Source organism: Zootoca vivipara, chromosome 11, assembly GCF_965207765.1.
Source record: "Zootoca vivipara chromosome 11, rZooViv2.hap1.1, whole genome shotgun sequence".
In the NCBI taxonomy this organism is placed as follows: Eukaryota; Metazoa; Chordata; class Lepidosauria; order Squamata; family Lacertidae; genus Zootoca; species Zootoca vivipara.
Window position 1 is genome coordinate 1,487,197 of NC_142594.1, and position 23,359 is coordinate 1,510,555.

The 23,359-nt window shown below is 43.8% G+C and overlaps 1 protein-coding gene across 13 annotated transcripts in view; it reads left to right on the plus strand.

The window, feature by feature from the left end:
• EZH2 (enhancer of zeste 2 polycomb repressive complex 2 subunit) overlaps nt 1-20,572 on the plus strand; it is a 60,782-nt gene extending 40,210 nt beyond the window's left edge. For all 13 annotated transcript variants that reach the window (XM_088654132.1, XM_088654123.1, XM_035101378.3 and 10 more), the window contains 11 exons: nt 899-1,139; nt 2,257-2,426; nt 3,024-3,118; nt 10,143-10,183; nt 11,466-11,591; nt 12,177-12,355; nt 17,294-17,389; nt 18,489-18,570; nt 19,299-19,379; nt 19,504-19,588; nt 20,250-20,572. In XM_088654132.1, the coding sequence (XP_088510258.1) occupies nt 899-1,139; nt 2,257-2,426; nt 3,024-3,118; nt 10,143-10,183; nt 11,466-11,591; nt 12,177-12,355; nt 17,294-17,389; nt 18,489-18,570; nt 19,299-19,379; nt 19,504-19,588; nt 20,250-20,310 (1,257 nt within the window). In that variant the 3' untranslated portion in view covers nt 20,311-20,572. The remainder of the gene's footprint in view (nt 1-898; nt 1,140-2,256; nt 2,427-3,023; nt 3,119-10,142; nt 10,184-11,465; nt 11,592-12,176; nt 12,356-17,293; nt 17,390-18,488; nt 18,571-19,298; nt 19,380-19,503; nt 19,589-20,249) is intronic.
• The last annotated feature ends 2,787 nt before the right edge of the window (nt 20,573-23,359 follow it).

A 23,359-nucleotide genomic window follows, 5' to 3' on the forward strand; every position in this document is an offset into this window, starting at 1 on the left:
TGAGATCAGATGGTGTACACTAGATGAAAAGAAATTACCGACAAGTGAAAGGGCCTGGAAAGTAGCTGATCACAGGAATGCCCTCCCATTGTCACTTCAGCTGCTCAGTAGTTCAGACCCTGAAAGCCTCCTAACACTGAGGCTTCTAAGACTTGAGAAGCCTGGACTCTCCTTGTATGACGAGACTGGACTGCTTTTCAAGAACTTCATCAGCTTAGGGCGTTAATGAGAATCACCCCATGTGTTGAATGAACAAATCATGCAGCCACTTATATGAATAGCATTTATACTGAACTTTTATTTGTTTGTTTTGCACAAAAATATTGCTCAGAACATAACTAAAGAGAGAATGTAGGGGGACTACTAAAATGAAAGCTACATAAACGAATATTTCTTAATAGTGCATACCTCTTGTGTAGCACATATCCTTGTGAGCATGAGGTTGAGTGGCCATCTGACATGGATGCTTTAGTTGAGATTCCTGCATTGCAGGGGGTTGGACTAGAGGACCCTCAGGGTCCCTTCCATGTATACAGTTCTAGGATTCTATGAAAATTATCCTGAGTTGAAATTTAGCTAAGCAGTTGCATTTACAAGCACTCAAGATTTGCTGTCTAAACAATATAACTTCAGCCAAAGAGCTGACTACCACTGAGCAGCCAAGGAAGGTTGAACTTGGATTTTTCATGAGCAGTGTTACATTTTAAGGTCTGGCATGGAAGTAAGCATCTGTTTTCCAAAGGGGCAGCAAGCAAGCAAGCAAGCAGGAAATCACCCTGGGCACCTGTTGTAGCTCTTTAGCTCTGGTCAGCCTATTTTCAGCTAGGATACATCAGTCATACTTTTTTCTCCTTTCCTTAAAAATCCATGTCGTGCAAATGTTTCTATTCCTACGTAGGAAGGAGCCAAAGAGTTTGCAGCTGCTTTGACTGCTGAGCGAATAAAAACGCCGCCAAAACGCCCAGGAGGTCGTCGAAGGGGAAGGCTCCCAAATAACACCAGCAGGCCTAGCACTCCCACTATAAATGTGCTGGAATCTAAGGATACAGACAGTGACAGAGAAGCTGGGACTGAAACAGGAGGTGAAAATAACGACAAGGAAGAGGAAGAGAAGAAAGATGAGACTTCAAGCTCCTCTGGTGAGACAAATGTGGAGGGTTGCTGATTTTACCAAAAATAGTCATATTTTTAAATGCTTGTTTCTTCCAGTCATAACAACAGCTACAGTTTTATTATTTGTACCCCGCCCATCTGACTAGGTTGCCCCAGCCACTCCATATTTGGTGTGTGTGTGTTTGATGGACGGGAGGTTCCCTACAGATTTTTATATTCAAGAAACTTTAAAATTGATTTGCAGCACTTTAATTCCTTGCATTGTCTTGCTATAAATTCTGTAGAGAATGAGAGTTTGAAGGGCTAAGTTGAACTCCAGACAGTTCAAGTTTATGTTTCAGGTTTCAGTGCTCCAAAGGATATGATCTCCTTGTGTACAGGGCCCTGAGTGAACAGGAAACTCTTCCTGGGATGCTGAGGTTTAAAACCAAGAGGTCAAGTATGGCAATTAGTCCATGCAGATCTGCAGGGACTGTCAAAAAACTAGATTAGTCATTCCCCAACTGTGTATTGAGGCATGCAAGTGTGACTTCAGAGAATCATAGAATCATAGAGTTGGAAGAGACCACAAGGGCCATCCAGTCCAACCCCCTGCCAAGCAGGAAACACCACCAAAGCATTCTTGACATATGGCTGTCAAGCCTCTGCTTAAAGACCTCCAAAGAAGGAGACTCCACCACACTTCCTTGGCAGCAAATTCCACTGTCGAACAGCTCTTACTGTCAGGCCACTCTTCAGTAAGAACCTCTGGGGTACCATGAGAAATCAATTTAATTACACACTTAAAGGTTCCCCATAGACTTCAGCCATGCCTCCTTCTAGTCTGACTCTCTGAATCTCTGAATCAGGTATGAATGAACAATATGAGGATTGTCTCCCACCAGGGAAATTGCTGTGTCGCTGCTCTGGGTGTGCTGCCAGTATAAACTCAAAATATTGTGTCCCTCAGCTGACAGATGTTTTGGGAACCCTGAGCTGGGCTACCTTTTAGGAGCCCAGCTGGGGTCAAAGTCAAGTCAAATCATGTGCTTTTATATATGAAGCAGCAGCCTATTCCATATCTGGTCTCTGTTTTTTTGTACATGGGTGTTATTTCGGGAGTCTTTTAAGAACTGCGTCAGTGTTTTGTTTTTGATATTACAGAAGCAAATTCCAGGTGTCAAACACCAATCAAGATGAAGCCAAATATTGAGCCTCCTGAGAATGTGGAGTGGAGTGGAGCCGAAGCTTCCATGTTTAGAGTTCTCATTGGAACCTACTATGACAATTTCTGTGCAATTGCGAGGTTAATTGGGACCAAAACGTGTAGGCAGGTAAGAGTAGAATGGTAACTAAAAGAGAATGTTTTCCAACTGAGTAGTGCCTTGATACTTTGCATTTTTTGTAGAGTACAAGCAAATGACACACTGTTTAAATAAAAACCTAGTTGTTCCAGGCTCTAAAGCCACTGTTCCCTCCCTGCCCACCTCTGCTCCCTAGGGCTGTGTAGTTGCTCCACTCGGTAGGTCTGCCTCTTTCTTTGCTGCCTCTGGGGTTGTGGTGAGTTTCCTCCTGCGACCGCTGCTCACTGCTGCTCTGCTTGCCTCTCTCCCACCTGTCGCCTTCTGTGGAGGCAGAGGCTGTGTTAGCGAATTCATTCAGTTCCTGCAGCCACACCAAGTCCCTTCTGGTTTACACATGCCAGATGTAGCACAGTGCGGTGATCAAGGTCACCCTGGATACCTCCCCAAAGTAGAGAAATAACTTTTAACAACAGGATTAATTAATAGAATTAATTAATTCATTATGTTAATATATTGCCCATGTAAATATGCAGTCTCAGCCAAGGTGGAAGAAGCACATATATGCTCATGGGAATTGGCTGACTTCTGCCATTGAGGATCTACCCCCCGGTATGTTTGTCTTTACAGGTTTATGAATTTAGAGTAAAGGAATCTAATATTATTGCTCCTGCACCAGCTGAAGATGTTGATACTCCTCCAAGAAAGAAGAAGAGGAAACACAGGTAAACCAATGGACTGCCGGCTTCCTGGCAAACTGAGGGCTAAGGCTTTTTAAGGGGAAAGAACAGCACTGAAAAAGTAATGCCACAATCAAACAGGTGGGGGACTAAAAAAATATTAACTTTCCAATGTTGAAAACACATTTTTAATTGTATTTGCATGTTTTATGGCCTGATCACAAAACTTTCTGTACATGAATATAAGTGCCTTTGGTAGATCGGCCACAAACCTGCCCATAAAATGACCAATGCAGTGTTTGTTCAGGCATTGCAAGCAAATCCTAGTGGGATTTTTGTTCCCGGAAATCCCAACTTATGTTTGTGGTCTTGTACCGGTACTAATATTTTTTCTCTTTACGGATCACTGCCTTGTCGTGGCGAAGGGGCTTGAATAACTCAGAGAAGCTATGAGCTATGCCATGCAGGGCCACCCAAGACGGACAGGTCATAGCTGAGAGTTTAGACTAAATGTGATCCACCTGGAGAAGGAACTGGCAAGCCATTCCAGCATCCCTGCCAAGAAAACTCCATGGACAAAGACAACAGGCATATAAAAGTTATGACGCTGGAAGATGAGCCCCCCAGGTCGGAAGGCGTCCAACATGCTACTGAGGAAGAGCGGAGGACAAGTACAAGTAGATTTAGAGCTGATGAAGCGGCTGGGCCAAAGCCGAAAGGTCGCTCAGTTGCGGATATGCCTGGAAGCGAAAGGAAAGTCTGATGCTGTAAAGAAAAATATTGCATAGGAACCTGGAATGTAAGAACCATGAATGGAGGTAAGCTGGTGGTGATCAAAAAGGAGATGGCAAGAATAAATATTGACATCGTGGGCATCAGTGAACTAAAATGGACAGGAATGGGCAAATTCAGTTCGGATGATAATCATATCTACTACTGTGGGCAAGAATCCCATAGAAGAAATGGAGTGGCCCTCATAGTCAACAAAAGAGTGGCGAAAGCTGTACTGGGATGCAATCTCAAAAATGATAGAATGCTTTCGATACGAATCCAAGGCAGACCTTTTAACATCACAGGAATCCAAGTTTATGCACCAACTACCGGTGCTGAAGAAAGTGAAATTGACCAGTTCTATGAAGACTTACAACACCTTCTAGAAATGACATCAAAGAAGGATGTTCTTCTCATTACAGGGGATTGGAATGCTAAAGTAGGGAATCAAGAGATAGAAGGAACAACCGGCAAGTTTGGCCTTGGAGTTCAAAATGAAGCAGGGCAAAGGCTAATAGAGTTCTGCCAAGAGAACAAGCTGGTCATCACAAACACTCTCTTCCAACAACACAAGAGATGACTCTACACATGGATATCACCAAATGGGCAGCATCGAAACCAGATTGATTATATTCTCTGCAGCCAAAGATGGAGAAGCTCTGTACAGTCAGCAAAAACAAGACCTGGAGCTGACTGTGGCTCAGATCACCAGCTTCTTATAGCAAAATTCCAGCTTAAACTGAAGGAAGTAGGAACAACCACTGGGCCAGTAAGATACAATCTAAATCAAGTCCACTATGAATACACAGTGGAAGTGAGGAACAGGTTTAAGGATTTAGATTTGGTGGACAGAGTGCCTGAAGAACTATGGATGGAGGCTCGTAACATTATACAGGAGGCAGCAATGAAAACCATCCCAAGGAAAAGGAAATGCAGGAAAGCAAAATGGCTGTCCAACGAGGCCTTACAAATAGCGGGGGAGAGGAGGCAAGCAAAATGCGAGGGAGATAGGGAAAGATACGGGAAACTGAATGCAGATTTCCAAAAAACAGCAAGGAGAGACAAGAGGGCCTTCTTAAACAAGCAATGCAAAGAAATAAAGGAAAACAACAGAATGGGAAAAACCAGATTTGTTCAAGAAAATTGGAGATATAAAAGGAACATTTCGTACAAAGATTACCATAATAATAAAGAGTGGAAAGGACCTAACAGAAGCAGAAGACATCAAGAAGAGGTGGCAAGAATACACAGAGGAATTATACCAGAAATATATGGAGGTATCGTACACCCCAAGTAGTATGGTTGCTGACCTTGAGCCAGACATCCTGGAGAGTGAAGTCAAATGGGCCTTAGAAAGCACTGCTAATAACAAGGCCAGTGGAAGTGATGATATTCCAGCTGAACTATTTAAAATTTTAAAAAATGATGCTGTCAAGGTGCTACACCCAATATGCCAGCAAGTTTGGAAAACTCAGCTTTTTCTGCTTCATTGACTACGCAAAAGCCTTTGACTGTGTTGACCACAGCAAACTATGGCAAGTTCTTAAAGAAATGGGAGTGCCTGATCATCTCATCTGTCTCCTGAGAAATCTCTATGTGGGACAAGAAGCTACAGTTAGAACTGGATATGGAATAACTGATTGTTTCAAAATTGAGAAAAGAGTACGACGAGGCTGTATATTGTCTCCCTGCTTATTTAACTTATATGCAGAATTTATCATGTGAAAGGCTTTAATTGATTAATTAATTAATTGATTAATTAATTTAATTGATTAATTGATTAAGGCTGGAATTGATTAATCCCAAAATGGAATTAAGATTGCCGGAAGAAATATCAACAACCTCAGATATGCTGATGACACAACCTTGATGGCAGAAAGTGAGGAGGAATTAAAGAACCTTTTAATGTGGGTGAAAGAGAAGAGCGCAAAATATGAAATTAAAAGATGCCTGCTTCTTGGGAGAAAAGCAATGACAAACCTAGACAGCATCTTAAAAAGCAGAGACATCACCTTGCTGACAAAGGTCCGTATAGTTAAAGCTATGGTTTTCCCAGTAGTGATGTATGGAAGTGAGAGCTGGACCATCAAGAAGGCTGATCGCCGAAGGATTGATGCTTTTGAATTATGGTGCTGGAGGAGACTCTTGAGAGTCCCGTGGACTGCAGGAAGATCAAACCTATCCATTCTGAAGGAAATCAGCCCTGAGTGCTCCCTGGAAGGACAGATCGTGAAGCTGAGGCTCCAATACTTTGGCCACCTCATGAGAAGAGAAGACTCCCTGGAAAAGACCCTGATGCTGGGAAAGATTGAGGGCACTAGGAGAAGGGGACGACAGAGGACAAGATGGTTGGACAGTGTTCTCAAAGCTACCAACATGAGTCTGACCAAACTGCGCGAGGCAGTGCAAGACAGGAGTGCGTGGCGTGCTCTGGTCCATGGGGTCACAAAGAGCCGGACACGACTAAACAACAAAATAAGAGAGGAAGCCACCAGCTTTTTCTCAGCTATCTAAATGACTCTGTCACTATCTTTCTCATTAACATTCCCTATCCACTTTGGAGAAGCAGAAAATTCAAATTAGTACTCTGATTTTGATGTTTAGGCAATCACTGCCAATATCAATTTGAATCTGACCAGGAAGTGGTCTGACTATGATAGTGAGGTCATCAGAACCCGCCTAATTGCAGAGCACCTCTCCCCCGTCCTGTGGCAAACACCAGATAAAGGCACTGCCTGTGCTACATGTTGGAGCCCTGATTTACGGAAACAGCTCTCTGGCATCCATGGAGTCCTAAAATAGCCCACTGAAGGCATCCTTGGTGTGGATGCTGCAGTCCCTCAGAGCAAGCTTGTAGCCACCCAGACACTTTATGGAGGGGCAGGACAAGGACCTGACTGGCCTGACCCAGCTGCTGGGTCAGGAAACTGATATTAGATGAAACATTCAGCTGAGGCTCCCCAATCCCAGTGCCACACCACAGCTGTAATAGTTCTGATAGATCCTCTTAGTAAATAGGAAGCAAGTGCCTACGCCACCAGCATCAGAGGGCACCATAAATATTCTTAAAATGCAAAGCTCAATAAAAACTAATTTGCAGCAAGCTATAAAACAGGCAGTAAAGTAAAACTAATTTCTGGGCATCAGGGATGGTGGCCAAAATGTTAAACCAACTAGCATACATAGATATACACATACACAGCTATGCCACCCATTCCAGCAACATCCAATTCACCCTTTCTTTCCAGGAGATCCCCTTTCCCATTAAGCCCCTCACGCTTACTAAGGAGACAACGAATCCCAGTCACTGGTTGTGCTATAAGACTTTCACCCTAACAGGCCTCCTTCAATAGGACAGGCCTCTCACGCCTCCACTTCAGATATCCTGTCTGATTTTGAGTGTAAGCCAAATCAGAGAAGGCTTGCGTGGGTGGAGAGAACTTTAGAGACACTATTGGTTCAGTAGATACTGTGTTGATATGACTTCTTTTCTTTATAACGAGTAGAAAAGAGTGCAAAACTCAGTAACGTACCTGAAAGCAGTTTGATATGTATCTTTCAATTTCAGTGCTTAATTCATTGTCCAACCAAGTAAAGTGCCAAGTATGATGTAAATAAATTAAATCTGGCTTCATAGTTTAGGAAATATTATATATAAGATGCCATGTACCCCAGGGAATCCATCCATAAAGTTCCATGTCTGTGTTGATAAACTTAAGTTTTTGCCTCAATTTCCCAGCTGTAGAGTTAATGATTTATGATAGCGTTGACTTTCAAAGAGGAAGACTCATATACAGTGGCAACTTCCGGTTGCGCATGGGTCAGATCCCGAGGTGTGTGTATCCGGAGATGCTGTTTCTGCGCATGCACACGCATATCGAAACCCTGAAAAATACTTCCAGGTTGGCCGCGCACGTATCCCGAAGGATACGTAACCGGAGGTGAATGCAAATAGAGGTACCACTGTACTGAACAAGTATCCAAAGTGAAGCGTATGCTTAAATGTGTTTAAGCCCACTGAAATCGATGGACAAGCATCCCTAACTGAATTGGATTGTGCTTGAAATGACTGGTTCAAATTGTAAGAATATTAAGATATGCACTGAAGATATTACACCCACAGCATACAGAATCATAGGACTTCCTGCTTCCATTTTCAGTCATCATTCTATTCAAACATTTATTGTTGTCTTAGTACATTTGTATAGCCAAGGAGAGACTGTTTGCATAGAGAAAGTATTGTGTGATCTAGCCCTGTATTGCAGCGTTTCTCAACCGCTGTTCCACGGCACACTACTGTGCCGCGAGACGCGGGCTGCTGTGCCGCCACGTGCGGCGATGAGAAGGGCGATTTGCAGCCCGGCCAGGTGGCAAGCCATGTCCCGGTACACATGGCTGTTGCGAAAGTTGCCGTCCAAGGCGCTCTGCACATCCGCCTCCCCCCAGATCTCCAGCAGAGCTCGAGTCTCCAGCGCGATCGGACGGGAAGGGGCGATCAATGGCAGGCAGGCGGGGGCCAGCCGCCCGCCCGCCTCGCCGCAGCCCCTCCTCCCGCAGCTCCCCCTCTCAGCGTCCCCGGCAAGGCGGCAGTTGCGGCGGCCGAGATCCCATCCCTTCTCTCGCCTGGCTTTCCTCAGCCTCGTCTGCGGCTGTCGCTCCCTCGCCTCAGGTGGCGGGAGCTCGGTGGTGCTGGTGGCGGCGGAGGGGGCTGCGCTTCGAGGCCCATCGCCTTGCGGAGGCCGCGGGGCTCGGAGAAGAAGCAGCGGCTGCCGAGAAGAAGGCGGGCGCCGAGGCTGAGCAGCACCGGCGCGGTCTCTTTCCCCTCTCCGCTCGCTCCCCGGCGGGCCCAAGCCGGCCCGGCGTCAGCAGCGCGCATTGCGCTCCAGCTGCCCCCTCCCCTTCGTGTGCGCGCACACTCACATCAATCCACACACACACGCCAGTTGCCCAGGTTCACACACAAAGCAGCGAGGGTGTCTGTCGCACAACTTCAGTGGTGGTGGGAAGAGGGGGGCAGGATGGCGAGAACAATAGGCAACAGTCTCGTCCCGAGGAAAAGGCGTCGCGTACCTATAGGGCGGCACAGAGTTGGTGTGCCTCGTGATTTTTTTCATGGAACAAGTGTGCCGTGGCCCAAAAAAGGTTAAGAAACACTGCTGTATTGAATAGAAAGTTGACAGAATTCTGCACCCCAAAAAAGGTGTCCCTGTTCATTTGAAATATTAACTGATGGTTCCTGGGTAACAGTGTTTGTTTGTTGAAGTTTTTTATTTACTAGTAAAAATACATATACAGTATTCAGATAGGTTTCTTTAAAAAATGGAACCTATTGAAATCTCTTGGTATCTTGACTTTATTTAGGCTAGCAAAAATAAACTAGATATGTAAATAGAAATTTTGTTGTTGTTAGCTTCGAGAACACTGTCCAACCACCTCGTCCTCTGTCGTCCCCTTCTCCTTGTGCCCTCCATCTTTCCCAACATCAGAGTCTTTTCCAGGGAGTCTTCTCTTCTCCTGAGGTGGCCAAACTATTGGAGCCTCAGCTTCACGATCTGTCCATCCAGTGAGCACTCAGGGTTGATTTCCTTAAGAATGAGGCTCTCAAGAGTCTCCTCCAGCACCATAATTCAAAAGCATCAATTCTTCGGCGATCAGCCTTCTTTATAGTCCAGCTCTCACTTCCATACATCACTACTGGGAAAACCATAGCTTTAACTATACGGACCTTTGTCGGCAAGGTGATGTCTCTGCTTTTTAAGATGCTGTCTAGGTTTGTCATTGCTTTTCTCCCAAGAAGCAGGCGTCTTTTAATTTCGTGACTGCTGTCACCATCTGCAGTGATCAAGGAGCCCAAGAAAGAAAGAAAGAAAGAAAGAAAGAAAGAAAGAAAGAAAGAAAGAAAGAAAGAAAGAAAGAAAGAAAGAAAGAAAGAAAGAAAGAAAGAAAGAAAGAAATACAAAGGGTCAAAAGCCTTTTCATGGTTGAACTTTGAAATCTTAACCTCTAACTTAACTTTAGTATGATTAAATGCTGCAGAATAGTTTGACTAGTGAAAATATTTATTCAACCTAACTTCAGAGCAAATTTAGATTTCTGATAACATTTTAATAAATTTTATCTTTACAGGATATTTTATTACCCACATGTAGAAAATGGTAATTTCTCTCTGTGTTTAGCTTGTTGTTTTTCTTGTGCAAGATGGACTCTCAAAGACACTTTCTGAGATTCAGCTGGACAGCTGTATTTTCCAGCTCATTTTCCAGCCTGCCAACCTCATGGTCCGTTTGTGTTTTTACAGGTTGTGGGCTGCTCATTGCAGAAAGATACAGCTGAAAAAGGGTAAGCATCTTTACATTCTACTTTATGTCCAGAAATTCTCAGATGCTGTTTCTTTAAAAATAATAATAATACTAACAACCTGGGGAAGCAGAGCTTACAAATCCCTCTTCCAGGGAATCCTTGTAAACCAGCGTTCTCCCTTTCACACATGGCAGTTTCCTGCCTCTGAGGGCTTCCCAGTTGATTTCAAGGAAGGAAACTGTCTCTCCCTAGGAAGGAATGTTTGCATAGGAACGTGGGTCCTGGTGAGCGGGAAGATTTATATGTCTGTATTACAGGTGGGGTGCTGAATTGCAAAGAGGTGGTAGGCTTTAACGATAGTTTGAGAGAGATGAAAAAGTGTAAGATGCTGTCTTGTTAATTGTGACTTCTCTATATATACATGTGTTCTGCCTCTGTAGGTTTTTGAGTCTAAAAATAAAATTGTGGCTTTGTCATCTAGATTTGCCTTATCTATCTGTTATGCTGCATGTACGCTGTGAAATAGACGTGTTTGCAGCCATTATGTTAATTTACAAACATGAAAATGCTTTGTCTGTAATACATTCATAACTGTGTAACCTTAATACAGTGGTACCTCGCAAGACGAAATTAATTCATTCCATGAGTCGTTTTGTGTTGCAATAATTGCGTCTTGCAAAGCGCGGTTTCCCATAGGAATGCATTGAAATTTAATTCATGGGTTCCTATGGGGGGGGAGCGCAAAAAAAGGTGCCGACTCACCCGCCACAGCCGGAAGTTTTTCAGGGGGAAGCAGGAGGAGGGCCAGGGAGAGGCTCCCTCCTTCCCCAGCAGCCGGACCCTCGCGCCCAACCAGACAGACAGCCCGTTCGCACACAGGCAGGCTTAAGGTGAGGGGGGGATCCGGCTGCTGTGGAAGCCGGGCAATGGCAGCGGCGGAAGCACGAAGCGGGTGGGCTCTGGGCGATGGCGGAAGCGCAAGGCGGGTGGGCTCTCGGTCTGACTTTCTCCTCATGGCACCCTGCTTCATCTTGCGAAGTTTTCTATGGCACGGTCTTGCAAGTCTGCCAAAAAATCGCAAAACGCTTTCGTTTTGCAATTTTTTCGTGCCACGAGGCGTTCATCTAGCGAGGTACCACTGTACATTGTAAAGTAATGAGTCCAAGACAAATAAACTCGGTTAAAGTCCCAAGTTCATTTTAGAGTATGTTCATCTGTTCCAACTTGAAACTGTTTAAGTATTATAGCTACAGTTTTCAGAGGATCTTTTCTATCAAATGCCATTTTCTTAAATTTGTCTTAATGTTATTTTTTTATTCAGATGGGTCATCCAATCATGTTTACAACTACCAGCCATGTGATCACCCACGTCAGCCTTGTGACAGCTCATGTCCCTGTGTAATTGCTCAAAATTTCTGTGAGAAGTTCTGTCAGTGCAGTTCAGAATGTAAGTCATTTTAGAAATGGGTATATTGTATGAGAGTCAAAGCTTCAATGAATTGGTAGAATTTAAAAGCTCTGGAAAGTTTCATGTCTTGTAGGGAGGGAAGTGTTCAGACCAAACTAGATGTAATGTGATATGTAACCAAATATGAAGACGGCTCCAGCTATGTACAGGCAACTCCCCATTTGCATGTGTTCAAGGCACACACAACCACCGACATGTGCACTGTTTCCGGATCCGGAAGGGGTGGGAGGAGGCGGGCTGACACACATGGTGCCTCAGGACACAACCCCCACGCAAATGGAGAGTTGCCTGTAGATGATTGCCACCCCAGCATCTGGGGGGCAGAGGCCTGATAGTTGAAAAGACAGTCTGCCACTTCAAAGATTTATCAGGTCTCATGTTGCATGAAATAAATTTACTGGTGTGAAAGTAATTTTATTTTAATGTGCTAAGCATGTCAAATTGAAGCTTAAATGACATTTGTAACTTTTCAGATGACAAAATTCAGGTACAGGGCAGGTCTGTTCCATGCAAAATACAATGTTGGCCGAGCTGCTCATTCTTCCTGCTTTGTTCTTCTTAAAGGCCAAAACAGGTTCCCCGGGTGCCGCTGCAAAGCTCAATGCAACACGAAGCAGTGTCCTTGCTACTTGGCTGTACGTGAGTGTGATCCAGACCTTTGCTTGACATGCGGAGCAGCAGATCACTGGGACAGCAAAAATGTGTCTTGCAAGAACTGCAGCATTCAGCGAGGATCCAAAAAGGTGCTTCCGCTTTTTATGCTAACCCCCAGCAGCTCAGGAAAATGCCTACCACGTATAAAAGCAGGGGGGCTCAAGTGCTTTCTTGACCCAACAGTTTGGAATATGGCTTCTACTTAAACCAAATTGTATAGCGCCACGTAGATTGCTTTAGAACTTTCACATGGGCTGTTTCTAGTTTTTGACCCCAAGGGTGATTAACACTTGTAATTTATTTCATGGGACCCTGGTAACAGTGAATTGGGTATTTCCTCTCACATGACCTCAGGCAGGAGCCAAGACTTGTGGGAGGCTGGCACTTCCTCAGTTTTTTCTCCTGCCTGACTCATTGGTATGTTTCGCCTGGCTCTCCTGCTGCTTCAGATAAGTTTTTCAATTTGGATTGTTGCTTTATTTTATCTAATCTTCCTTAGTTTTAGCAACTTAACCCCTGTCTTTGAGTCTTGCATGCATACACACACAAAAAAAAACACACAAAATATTTTTTAGAATATATATCTTCCCCCAAAAAATATGTTTTTTCCTTTAGCAACCTTAGTTCTTCTCTTTTTTAGTTTATTTAGTTTACTTTATTGCAGAGTGTCCCTGTATACAGCTCTCCTACAGGGTCGCTGAATATGCTCGTTTTTCACACCCTGTGGCTCCATTTTGCCGTGTGCCATTTTACAGATCAGAATTAAAGATAAGTGGGGGGCGGAATCCTGTTCGAGGTTTTTTGCGATCGCAGCTCACTTTCAGTGGTGGCTGGCTCCATATCACAGATATTTCTTTGGAGATTTCTACAGCCTTTAGACATTATTTTCTGTATCATTTAAGGTTTCATAAGGCTTCATATTGACTGCACTCCTGGTCCGCGGTACGGCAGAAGGAGTTGGGGTTATTGTTCCTCAGCAGTATATTCTCCTCCCGGTTCGCAGTTGTGGCGATGGAGTGAGCAGGCACTGATAGACTGCTTCTGAACCTCCTAGTTAAGGAGTGATTCATTCATTATTATTATTCTTTACACTTACTATTCTGTGGCTTGCAGTCTATTTCCTCCTAGTCCATTGAAGAGACGTATATTTGTGCCTTTTCCCACAGTCCACTTTTGTGGTATTGGAAGTGAACGCTACTCAGTCTGCCCTGTGTAGCTGCGTTCAGAACACCTTCATTTATTTCCATTTATTGATTTATTATGGAGCCTATACAAGGAGCCTCTGAACCTCTTCCCAAACACACTAAACAAAAACTTAAACACATCCTGCCCTCTAAGGGAAATAGATGCAGTGAAGCTTCTACTACTTCTGGTTCCCCAAGAAAAAATAGTTCAGCTGCAGTTTTATTGCAAGCTAATGAGCCTGGCCCTCAGTCTGTGTGTGTTGCTATTGATTCTGCTCTTCCACCCTATGTTACTGGAAGGCATGTTATAGAAGATATATTTGATTCTGAACCAGAAATGTTAGGATTCACAGATGTCCAAGAAACCCAGGGTGCAAAAGGGTCTTTAACATCAGACTCTCAGACCAGGCCGGCCTCCTCAGCTACCCTTTCCAGCCACTCTAATTGAACAGTTGAAATAGGCACTTGTTGCTTCATTATTAGAGGATTTACAGCTTAACATGCAACCTAAAAAATCTACCTCTGTGGTTAAAAAGGTGATCTCCTCTCAACATGTGGCTAATTCAAGGGGGGGGCTCTTCACCAAATCCATTTACTTCTATGGGGGAGCATTTATCTGATGCTGAGGATGTAGCACTTTCTTCCCAAATATCTTTTCTAGAGTCAGAAATTGAGGCAGAGTGGGGTGATAGCTCTGTCCAAGAGGAATCTATTTCCACTAGATTGTTCCAGGAAACTAATGTTCCTGTTTTAAAATGCAAAATAATGCATGCACTGGAAATGGCCCCCAAACCTATCACAATTCCCAGTCCTGCCTCTAATAGAGTCCAGTTACTTTGCTCATTGAGAACCGCACAAAATCTAACTATATGCTAGTTCCTTCAGTGCTAAAAACAGTAGTCAAATCAGAGTTGGATTCCCTTATGCAGCCCAAAAAGAAGTTATCTCTAGCAGGTAAACTATATGACCTGGATCCTGACTCCATGCCATATATTAAGACACATAAAGTAGACAGTCCTGTTTTACTTTTGTCTTCTTGGAATCTTGTTCCTAAAGAAAGAGACGCCCAATTGAAGGATATAACTGATAGGAAGTTGGAGTTTGCACTTCAAAAAATCTGTGCTGCAGCTGCCCTATCTCTAAGGGCATCTTGCGCAGCATCTTCCTCTGCCCCCCCTTGCATTGTGTGGCTTGAGGACCTTTTGCACTCCCTTCCCCCAGGTGCCATTCGCCAACGCCAAACCATTTCTAAACTTTTACAAGCACAAGCCTTTATGGCAGATGCAACTATGGACACACAATTTGCAACTAGAGCTATGGCCTCTCAAATAGTGGCACACTGCACACTTTGGCTTAAGAACTGGCAGGCTGATGCCGCGTCCAAAGTAAAGCTCTCTACTGTGTCCTTTCTTTAGGAGCTAGAGGGATAAGGGTGTGCATTTTCTTAGCTCATGATACTATGAAATTGCCCCACCCACCTCATATTTTGCTCATTTCTCTGGGTCAGCCTCGACTTTTGCAGCCTTTATGTCTGATGCCACTTTAATAGAGATTTGTATGGCAGCCACTTGATCGCCTCCTTCCACTTTCACTAGGCGTTGAAAGTTAAACTAAATGTCTTCAGCTCAGGCGGCTTTTGGCCATACAGTGTATACCAAGTTTGGTAATCAGTGCTTCAGCAGTGTGGACCCACCCAGTTATAGGGAAGTTCCCTGCGTCCCATGAAATAAATAGAACGATTGGCTTACCTGAAGTGTAGATTTGTGAAATGGGGATGTGGGGACAATGGAAACCTCCCTATGATGGTCTGCAGTCAGACTGGTTTTTTTCCCCTTTAGGAGGGGTTACTGTTGACTCAGTTTACTCTATTTATTGATTTATGAGCCGCGAAGGGAGGCAGGCTGCTATTCTTCTTTCAGGTGCTTTGGTGAACATTGCTGCTTGGCAAATCCAAAAAACTGAGGAAGTGTCTGCCTCCCACAAGTCATGTGAGAGAAAATGCCCAATCCACTGTCCCCAGTGTCCCCATTTCACAAATCTTTCTTTTTAACTGCTTAATTATGACAACAGCAAGTGGTGATTTGTACAGACACCACTACATGTGATTGTAGTTTCATGCATGTGTGAACTGCTTATGTGCAAAAACCACCTGCACTCTAATAAGGATTGGTCCATAATACTGCCAAATATGGGATAACTACCTCCCCATCCAAATTTAATCCTAGGCCATCTGGGGATGCAGGTGGCGCTGTGGGTTAAACCACTGAGCCTAGGGCTTGCTGATCAGAAGGTCAGCGGTTCGAATCCCCGCGATGGGGTGAGCTCCTGTTGCTTGGTCCCAGCTTCTGCCAACCTAGCAGTTCGAAAGCATGTCAAAGTGCAAGTAGATAAATAGGTACCGCTACAGCGGGAAGGTAAACGGGGTTTCCGTGCGCTGCTCTGGTTCCCCAGAAGTGGCTTTGTCATGCTGGCCACATGACCTGGAACCTGTACGCCGGCTCCCTCAGCCAATAAAGTGAGATGAGCGCTGCAACCCCAGAGTCGGTCATAACTGGACCTAATGGTCAAGGGTCCCTTTACCTTTACCCCCCCCCCCCAATCCAAATTTAATCCTAGGCCACTTCTGAAGAATTTGTTCATGATAGCTCATGGTTTGTCTTGCTCTAGATATAACATGAGCAGTAAGCAAGGTTTGTTCTTACAACTTGAGGTTTCTGGGGACAGCAAGCTTGGGTTCAGGTGTAATGCTAAGACAAGCCATAAACTTTAGCCCCAGGTAGAATGGCCTGGGAGGGGGCTGCTGCTGCTGCTGCTGCAATCCTTGCTCCAGGAACCCACAAATGTGTTTGTTCACACCAAGCTGTGGTTTGTCTTATTGTTATGTGTGAACTGGGCAGGAAACTGGGGGGAGGGGAGCATTCAAGAACCGGCTTTGCACTTGCTGTTGAATTTCTGCTCCCATCAGCCCCAGCCACTGAGGCCAGGGGTCAGGGGTCAGGGCTGGTGGGAGCCGCAGCCCATGTCAGGAGAGTCACAGATCCCCTGCTCTACATTAATTTCAGCAGAAATTAGCAGATTCCGAATTCTTGTAAACAGGTAGTTCTGAAGTAACATAACTACCGAGAAGACTGCTACCTAATCTTTCATTTGTCAATTGCAATGCCCTTCCTCCATCCCCACTTACTGCAGCGCTAGAGATCTCTACAGCAGAGATGCACAGCTCAAAAACTTCTAAGTTTCGTTCATTATTTAATGTCTGAAAAGTTGCCAGACACTTTTTAAATAATAATTTTATGTATTTAAATAAAACCAGAATTAGAGGTTATGGCAATATAATTCACATATGATTAATGTCCAGATACTGATTTTGGTGGGAAAATGAAATAAATGACGGTGAAGCTGTGAACACACACAGCCGCAGAGGTGAGCTAGTTTTATAAAACAAATGCTATACAGTGCTAGAAGAATGGTCTGTGGCCTGCCTTACATGGGAACATGCTCTGCAGGGATTAACTCTTGGGGTTGTTCTGTAGCACCTGAGACAGTGGTTGTATGCCCACCCAGGCTCCATTCCTGGTGGCGTGGCTTGCAGAGCAGGACTCATTCTAGCAAGGAAGCTTTGGGGAGGAGATGCTCCTATGGAACATGCCAGCCTTTCTGTGAGTCTCGACCAGAGTGCGACACTATTCACCTGAATAGACTGATGACAGGAACATTTGTCTGAGCAAAGCAAGTGTTAATTTACTCCAGCTGGTTTCCTTTTCTGTAACAGCCGCATAGGTATTTGGATAGAGTTACATCTTTTCTGCATGTTTAAGGGGCTTCCTTTTTCATTCTTGCTAGCATTTGCTGCTAGCACCTTCTGATGTGGCAGGCTGGGGCATTTTCATTAAGGATCCAGTGCAGAAAAACGAATTCATCTCTGAATATTGTGGTGAGGTAAGAAACAAAATTTGAATAAAGTTAGTCTTTTTGTATACTACTTCATAATCCAATCTTCAGGAAAGTCCTCTGTATTGCATGTCTCTTAGTTAATACAGTTGACTCTCCAGATATGAACTTAATTTGTCCCGGGGGTCCATACTTACCCCAAAAAGTCCATATCCGGAGGTGCCACTTCTGTGCATACACTTCCGGGTTTTGCCGCGTTTGTAACTCGAAATTACGTTACCAGAAGGTAACTACCACTGTAATCCTACTGTAAGTCAAGCTGCAGTTCTCCAGCCCTTTTTCAAATAAATCATGACTTTGAGGGACAGCAAGGACAGATGTCAAAAAGAGAGTAAGTTTATTTTTATGCTGCTGGTGCAGATAGCCTAAAGCAGTAGCAGACTTGCAAATGCTGACGGAATGTAGGGGTGGAGGATGATAAATTACTATTTTTAAAAAAATCCCACTTTCCTATTTACATGATGGTAAGATGCCAATAAGCAATACAGATCTTCAATAAAAATGTATAACTTTATTGTTTTGACACATCAGCATGAAGTACTGCACGCCAAGGTTTAAACTGAGTATTAGGATACCCTTTTCCTATAATCTTATAAAAAGTCAATTTTGGCATGCAACTGCTGGAAATATCTAAATATAGTGTTACCTTGGTTCCCGAACTCAATCCATTCTGGAAGTCCGTTCGACTTTCAAAACGTTCATAAACCAAGGCGCGGCTTCTGATTGGCTGATTGACTCTGGAAACAATGCCAATAGCTGAAATGGACATTCGGGTTCCAAAAAACGTTTGCAAGCCAGAACACTTACTTCCGGGTTTGCGCCATTCGGGAGCCAATTTGTTTAGGAACTAAGCTGTTTGGGAACCAAGGTACCACTGTATCTGAATGCACCTGCTTAGAAGGCACACGGGTTTGATCCAGCTTTGAGTCCTGTGAGACTTTCTGCAAAAGTTGCCAAAAGGCAGTTTCTCTACTCAACTGCCGAATCAGCAATCGTGTAAAGATAGCTGGTACCGTAATTTGGGGGATGAGAGACAGTTCTGTTTGTGCATGTTACCAAAACAATGTCAAATAAATATTCCTTTCAGATCATTTCTCAGGATGAAGCAGACAGACGAGGGAAAGTATATGACAAATATATGTGCAGCTTTCTCTTCAATCTGAATAACGGTATGTGTGTTAATCCCTCCACTATTTATCCTCTCTTGGGATATGAAAAATTGCTTGTTTTCATGTGAGGGGCATGGGATCAGAACAGCATATATATTTAAATAAGCTACCTTGTTGGGGGTGTCAACATTTAGTCCAGACTTGCATAGATAGTCATATCAAAGCTTTTTAGGTGGTGTGATAAACAGGGCTCTTATATCAGGAAAGCAGAGCAGTGATGTAGCCTATGGGGGTGGGGGGCACAGGAGTGGTTGCTGTTGAAAACAGCTTCTCCATGACCAGGAAGTGACCTCTCCAGACAATGGAACACCTTTTCTTATCTGCGGTTGCAAACTCCTGGGTGATGCAGATGCCAGTTAGGCAGTTGAATGCGCAGGCGCACTCCATCCGTTTCCCTCCCACCCTCTGAGCGGCCCTTGCCCCTGGCAACCCAGGCCGCTGAAGCAGAGAAAGTGTTTCATTAAAAAACATCCATTGCCTGAAATTAAAAACTTTTTAAAACCTGTGTAAGATAAGCCTCTTGTATAGCTTTAGACACATATGTAAGATTACAAGTAAACATTTTCATAGATAAACTGGCTGTGTTCAATGTTATTACAAGTTAAGCCAGAGACAATAGCATTTTAACTGTAGTGACAGTCTTCCAGATAGCAATTTCAGTGAATATTGCCATAGTATCCACTTTTCAGTCTGTTGCAAACATTTTAACAACAGCTTTTTTTATTTAGATTTTGTGGTTGATGCAACAAGGAAGGGTAACAAAATAAGATTTGCAAACCATTCAGTCAATCCCAACTGCTATGCAAAAGGTGAGTGTTTATACATTTTATGGGAGTATAGCTAAATGAGCAAGGAATCCAATTAGCACTCAAGATATTTAAAAAGGAGAGAGGTTTATAAAGCCTTGCACCAACTTCACTTTTTGTTTTACAGTTATGATGGTTAATGGAGATCACAGAATAGGTATATTTGCTAAGAGAGCCATTCAGACTGGTGAAGAACTGTTTTTTGATTATAGGTACGTATAGCATGTTCAATACCAACCACATTTCTCATTCAATGGCCCAAATTTATCAAGTGTTTCAGCATTTAGGTCTTGGGAATACAACCTGCTTATTATTTTACCAAGAAGGAAATGCCGAAAGTGTGGTAGCCAAAGAACTGGCAGATGACAGAAATTATTGACTACAGGAGTCATTTCTACCGTGTTTCTCCGAAAATAAGCCATACCCCGAAAATAAGCCATAGTGATACCATACTTAATATTAAAAAAAAAAAAGACATCCCCTGAAAATAAGCCGGTTTTGTGGGGGGGGGGGCGTTAGGAAAAATAAATATAAGACGGTGTCTTATTTTTTGAGAAGCACGGTATGCCATCCAAAAAATGCTTCTGCCCTCTGACACCCAACAGCACTTGCTCCAGCCTGGAGCAACCGCCCTGCTAATCTGACTTGACATGTGTAGAGAATTTGAGTGGTAAACTCAAATTGCAGACAATTTGCTTTCCGTTTGCCAGAAGCGGCTTTGTCATGCTGGCCACATGACCCGGACGCTGTGCGTCGGCTCCCTCGGCCAATAAAGCGAGATGAGCGCCGCAATCCCAATCAGTCACAGCTGGACCTAATGGTCAGGGGTCCCTTTACCTTTACCTTAACAAATGATTTTGTACTTTGTTTCAGATACAGCCAGGCTGATGCCCTCAAGTATGTAGGCATTGAAAGAGAAATGGAAATCCCTTGATACCAGCTACCTCTTCTGTAAAACAGCTGCCTTATCTTCAGAAGTTTCTAGTACTGTGGGCAATTTTTTTGAAGATTGACTTGATGCAATTTCAAATGCAGAATTTGCAAAGTACTGTACCTGTAATTTATAGTGACAAATTTTAAATCAACTTTTTATTGCCTTCTCACCAGCTGCAACCCTGTTTTGTACCATTGAACTTTTGCAATAATGCAGTATGGTACATTTTTAAACCTTGAATAAAGGATACTTGAACTTTGAATTTAAGTGGTCTACTTCTATCATTAATCCAGGTCCAAGACTGGATGAAAGTGTGTTCGAGCTTTTGGGTGAGAAAAAGCTCATGTTAGGTACTGGCCATGGCAGATCAAACTGAATGTAATGGCATTCACCTGTAATGGCATTCACTATCATTTGCAGCTACTGGTAGCAAACTTTAACTGGCCTGCCTCCTAAAATGGAAGAATGTTGAATCAAAAACATACTTGAGTTTACAGCCGGGGTGGATTCAACCTAAGATTACAACAAGAATCAGTATGCTGTGGCAGAACTCGGAGGCATAGGTTCAAATCCATGGGCCCCCATTAAACTTTCACCGGCAACCGCCCTTCATTTGATTTTTTTAAAAGCAGAGGTTGGAAGGCCACCTGTCCTGGATGCTTTAGTTGACGATTCCTGAATTGCAGCGTGTTGGACAAGATGACCCTCGGGGTCACTTCCAACTTTGATTCTATTCTTACAGGTTTGCAATTTTCATCCCTTTCCCCATCTTCAATCAACAGCACAATGAGCAGTGAGGGCCTCAAATATAGATGTCCTTTTCTTGATCACACAGCTGACTTTGTCTCCCTAAACATCTGCTTGATTGTAGAGGGGCTAAAGTAAGAATAAATGTTTTCATAATTTTGTGGTATTTGACATTTATCCACTGAACTTAAAAGTATCAATGCATCTTTGTGAAGACATCTCTGTAAAACACCCAACAAATAAGAACTAATTTTAAATCTTCCCAGAATACCCAAGGATTTGTGTATTATCATAGAATCATCCAATCTCTTCATAAAAACCTCCAAGGCACTGGCTGTTGACGTTCAAGAGCAGGCTGGTTAGACTTGGGCAAACTGAGCGGGCATAACAGTGGAGTTATTAACATTGGAATACATAATAGGAGCTTGAAGAAGGGCTAGCTGCAGATTCTGGATAGACTCGCACAATTTGGCTGAGCTTGCCCCAAGAAATGCCTCCACCTTTGTAGTACTTCTGTAGTAGTAAATGAGACAGGAGGAGGAGGAGGAAGGCAAGGCATCAGATCCACGACAGGCTCCCTGTTGTTACTGGGAGGATCAAAGCAGCTGATGCTTTAGAAAAGGCAAATTTGGAGTGTGCTTTGGTGGCAGCAAGCCTTATTCCAAGCAGTGAGATTGGGAGTATCACAGCAACCGTGTTTGATGCTGCCACCATAGCAGGCCTCACAGATGACCAGGGCTGCTCAGGGCTGTTCTAGAGAACAAAGCAGCTGCCATTAAGCTGTTAAAAACAAGTGTGGCTGCTGCTGCCAAGTCAGCACACACACTTGAGACTCATGAAACACACAGTATTAGTCCTAAGGACTTAAGTAAAAAGCAGACTGAAAAAACCAGCTGCCCTGATAAAAAGCAGGAAATGGACTGGGGATATTCAGTGGCCCTACTTCCTTGAATATGTGTGCATTTCCTGCCTTGGACGCTAGGTAGCCACAATAGCCCCTTTGATGGACCATCATCCACTAAGAATGCTCCAACCATTAAGTTCGATAACCTGAACAATCTTAATCAGCATGGATTTATTATTAACTGAAATAGTTTTACCTTGTGTCCAAATTTCTACCTGATTTCTATGCAGTGTTTATATGCAACTGACAAACTTCAAAATTTCTAAAAATTAGAATTGCAAAGCTGTCTCTGTATTTTAATGACCATGAACTGTGTTCATATCATCTTGTCATGAGTCACTATGCTTGAATTTTGAATCAACTGCAATGCCATGCCACAAACATGTCCCTGTATCTGTAAGTAATCATGGTGTGTTTCCATATACAGTACCATGCTGCAGCTTTAAAGACACTGTGTGTAATACGGCCAGGCAGCTGCTTTGTGTGCCCCACGTGCTAAATATCACATGCCGCCTGTGGGGAGCACGAGATAAAGAACACAGCGGGAGACAGAATGTGGATCGGAAGGTCGCCCAGAATGAAAGCAGGCACCCCCTTTTATTGTAAAGTTTCAGAACTGTCAATGATTAACTAGAGGTGCATCCTTCATCCAATGACAAGTGGTCAACTCCAAAAGAGGTGGTGTCCTTGCATAGGTCACATCCTGCCAACACCCCAAAACTCCGCCATAGAGGAAGTGCCTGGTCCTCACATACTCCTCAGACCTCGCCCTGTCACATGCCTACTCCTCAAACATCCCCCTCCTCTCAATCTTGTGATCCTTGGGGTTTTTCCACCACTCTGCCATTTTCCCATTGTCTTCCTCCTAACCTGGGTCTGACCCTTCAGGCTTGAACCAGCCTCCCCTGTTCTAACCTGCTCTAACTGGTTCCATCAGGATCCTCCCAACTCTGGCCAGCCCAGTAGTGACCTGCTGCCCTCTAATGTCCCCCTGACCCAACTTGTGGATGCGTGTTTGTGCATACTGACGTACAGGAAGGTTTGCCAGCACTGTACGTTGTGTTGATAGCTGAGGGTTTTGATAGCTAGCTTTTATCTGATGCGGTTTGCCAGCATCAATCTAAAATCACTGCTACACCGCCATACCTGGTAATTATGATGATGGGCATAATTAGTGCTTCTATGAAAGTGCATGATTATTGGGGAAAACGTTGGGTTCGTAACACCAATATTAATTTCAAATGGAAGATGGATTTTCTGGCCAAGGAAATATTCCTTTAACCCCCCACTCCCACTTTTCACATTGCAATAAAAGTTTTGGGCAAACTTCACTTTTCCAGTACCTGCAACCAGACTTTGACATCATTAGAAGCAATACAACAAGCAAAACAAGACTAG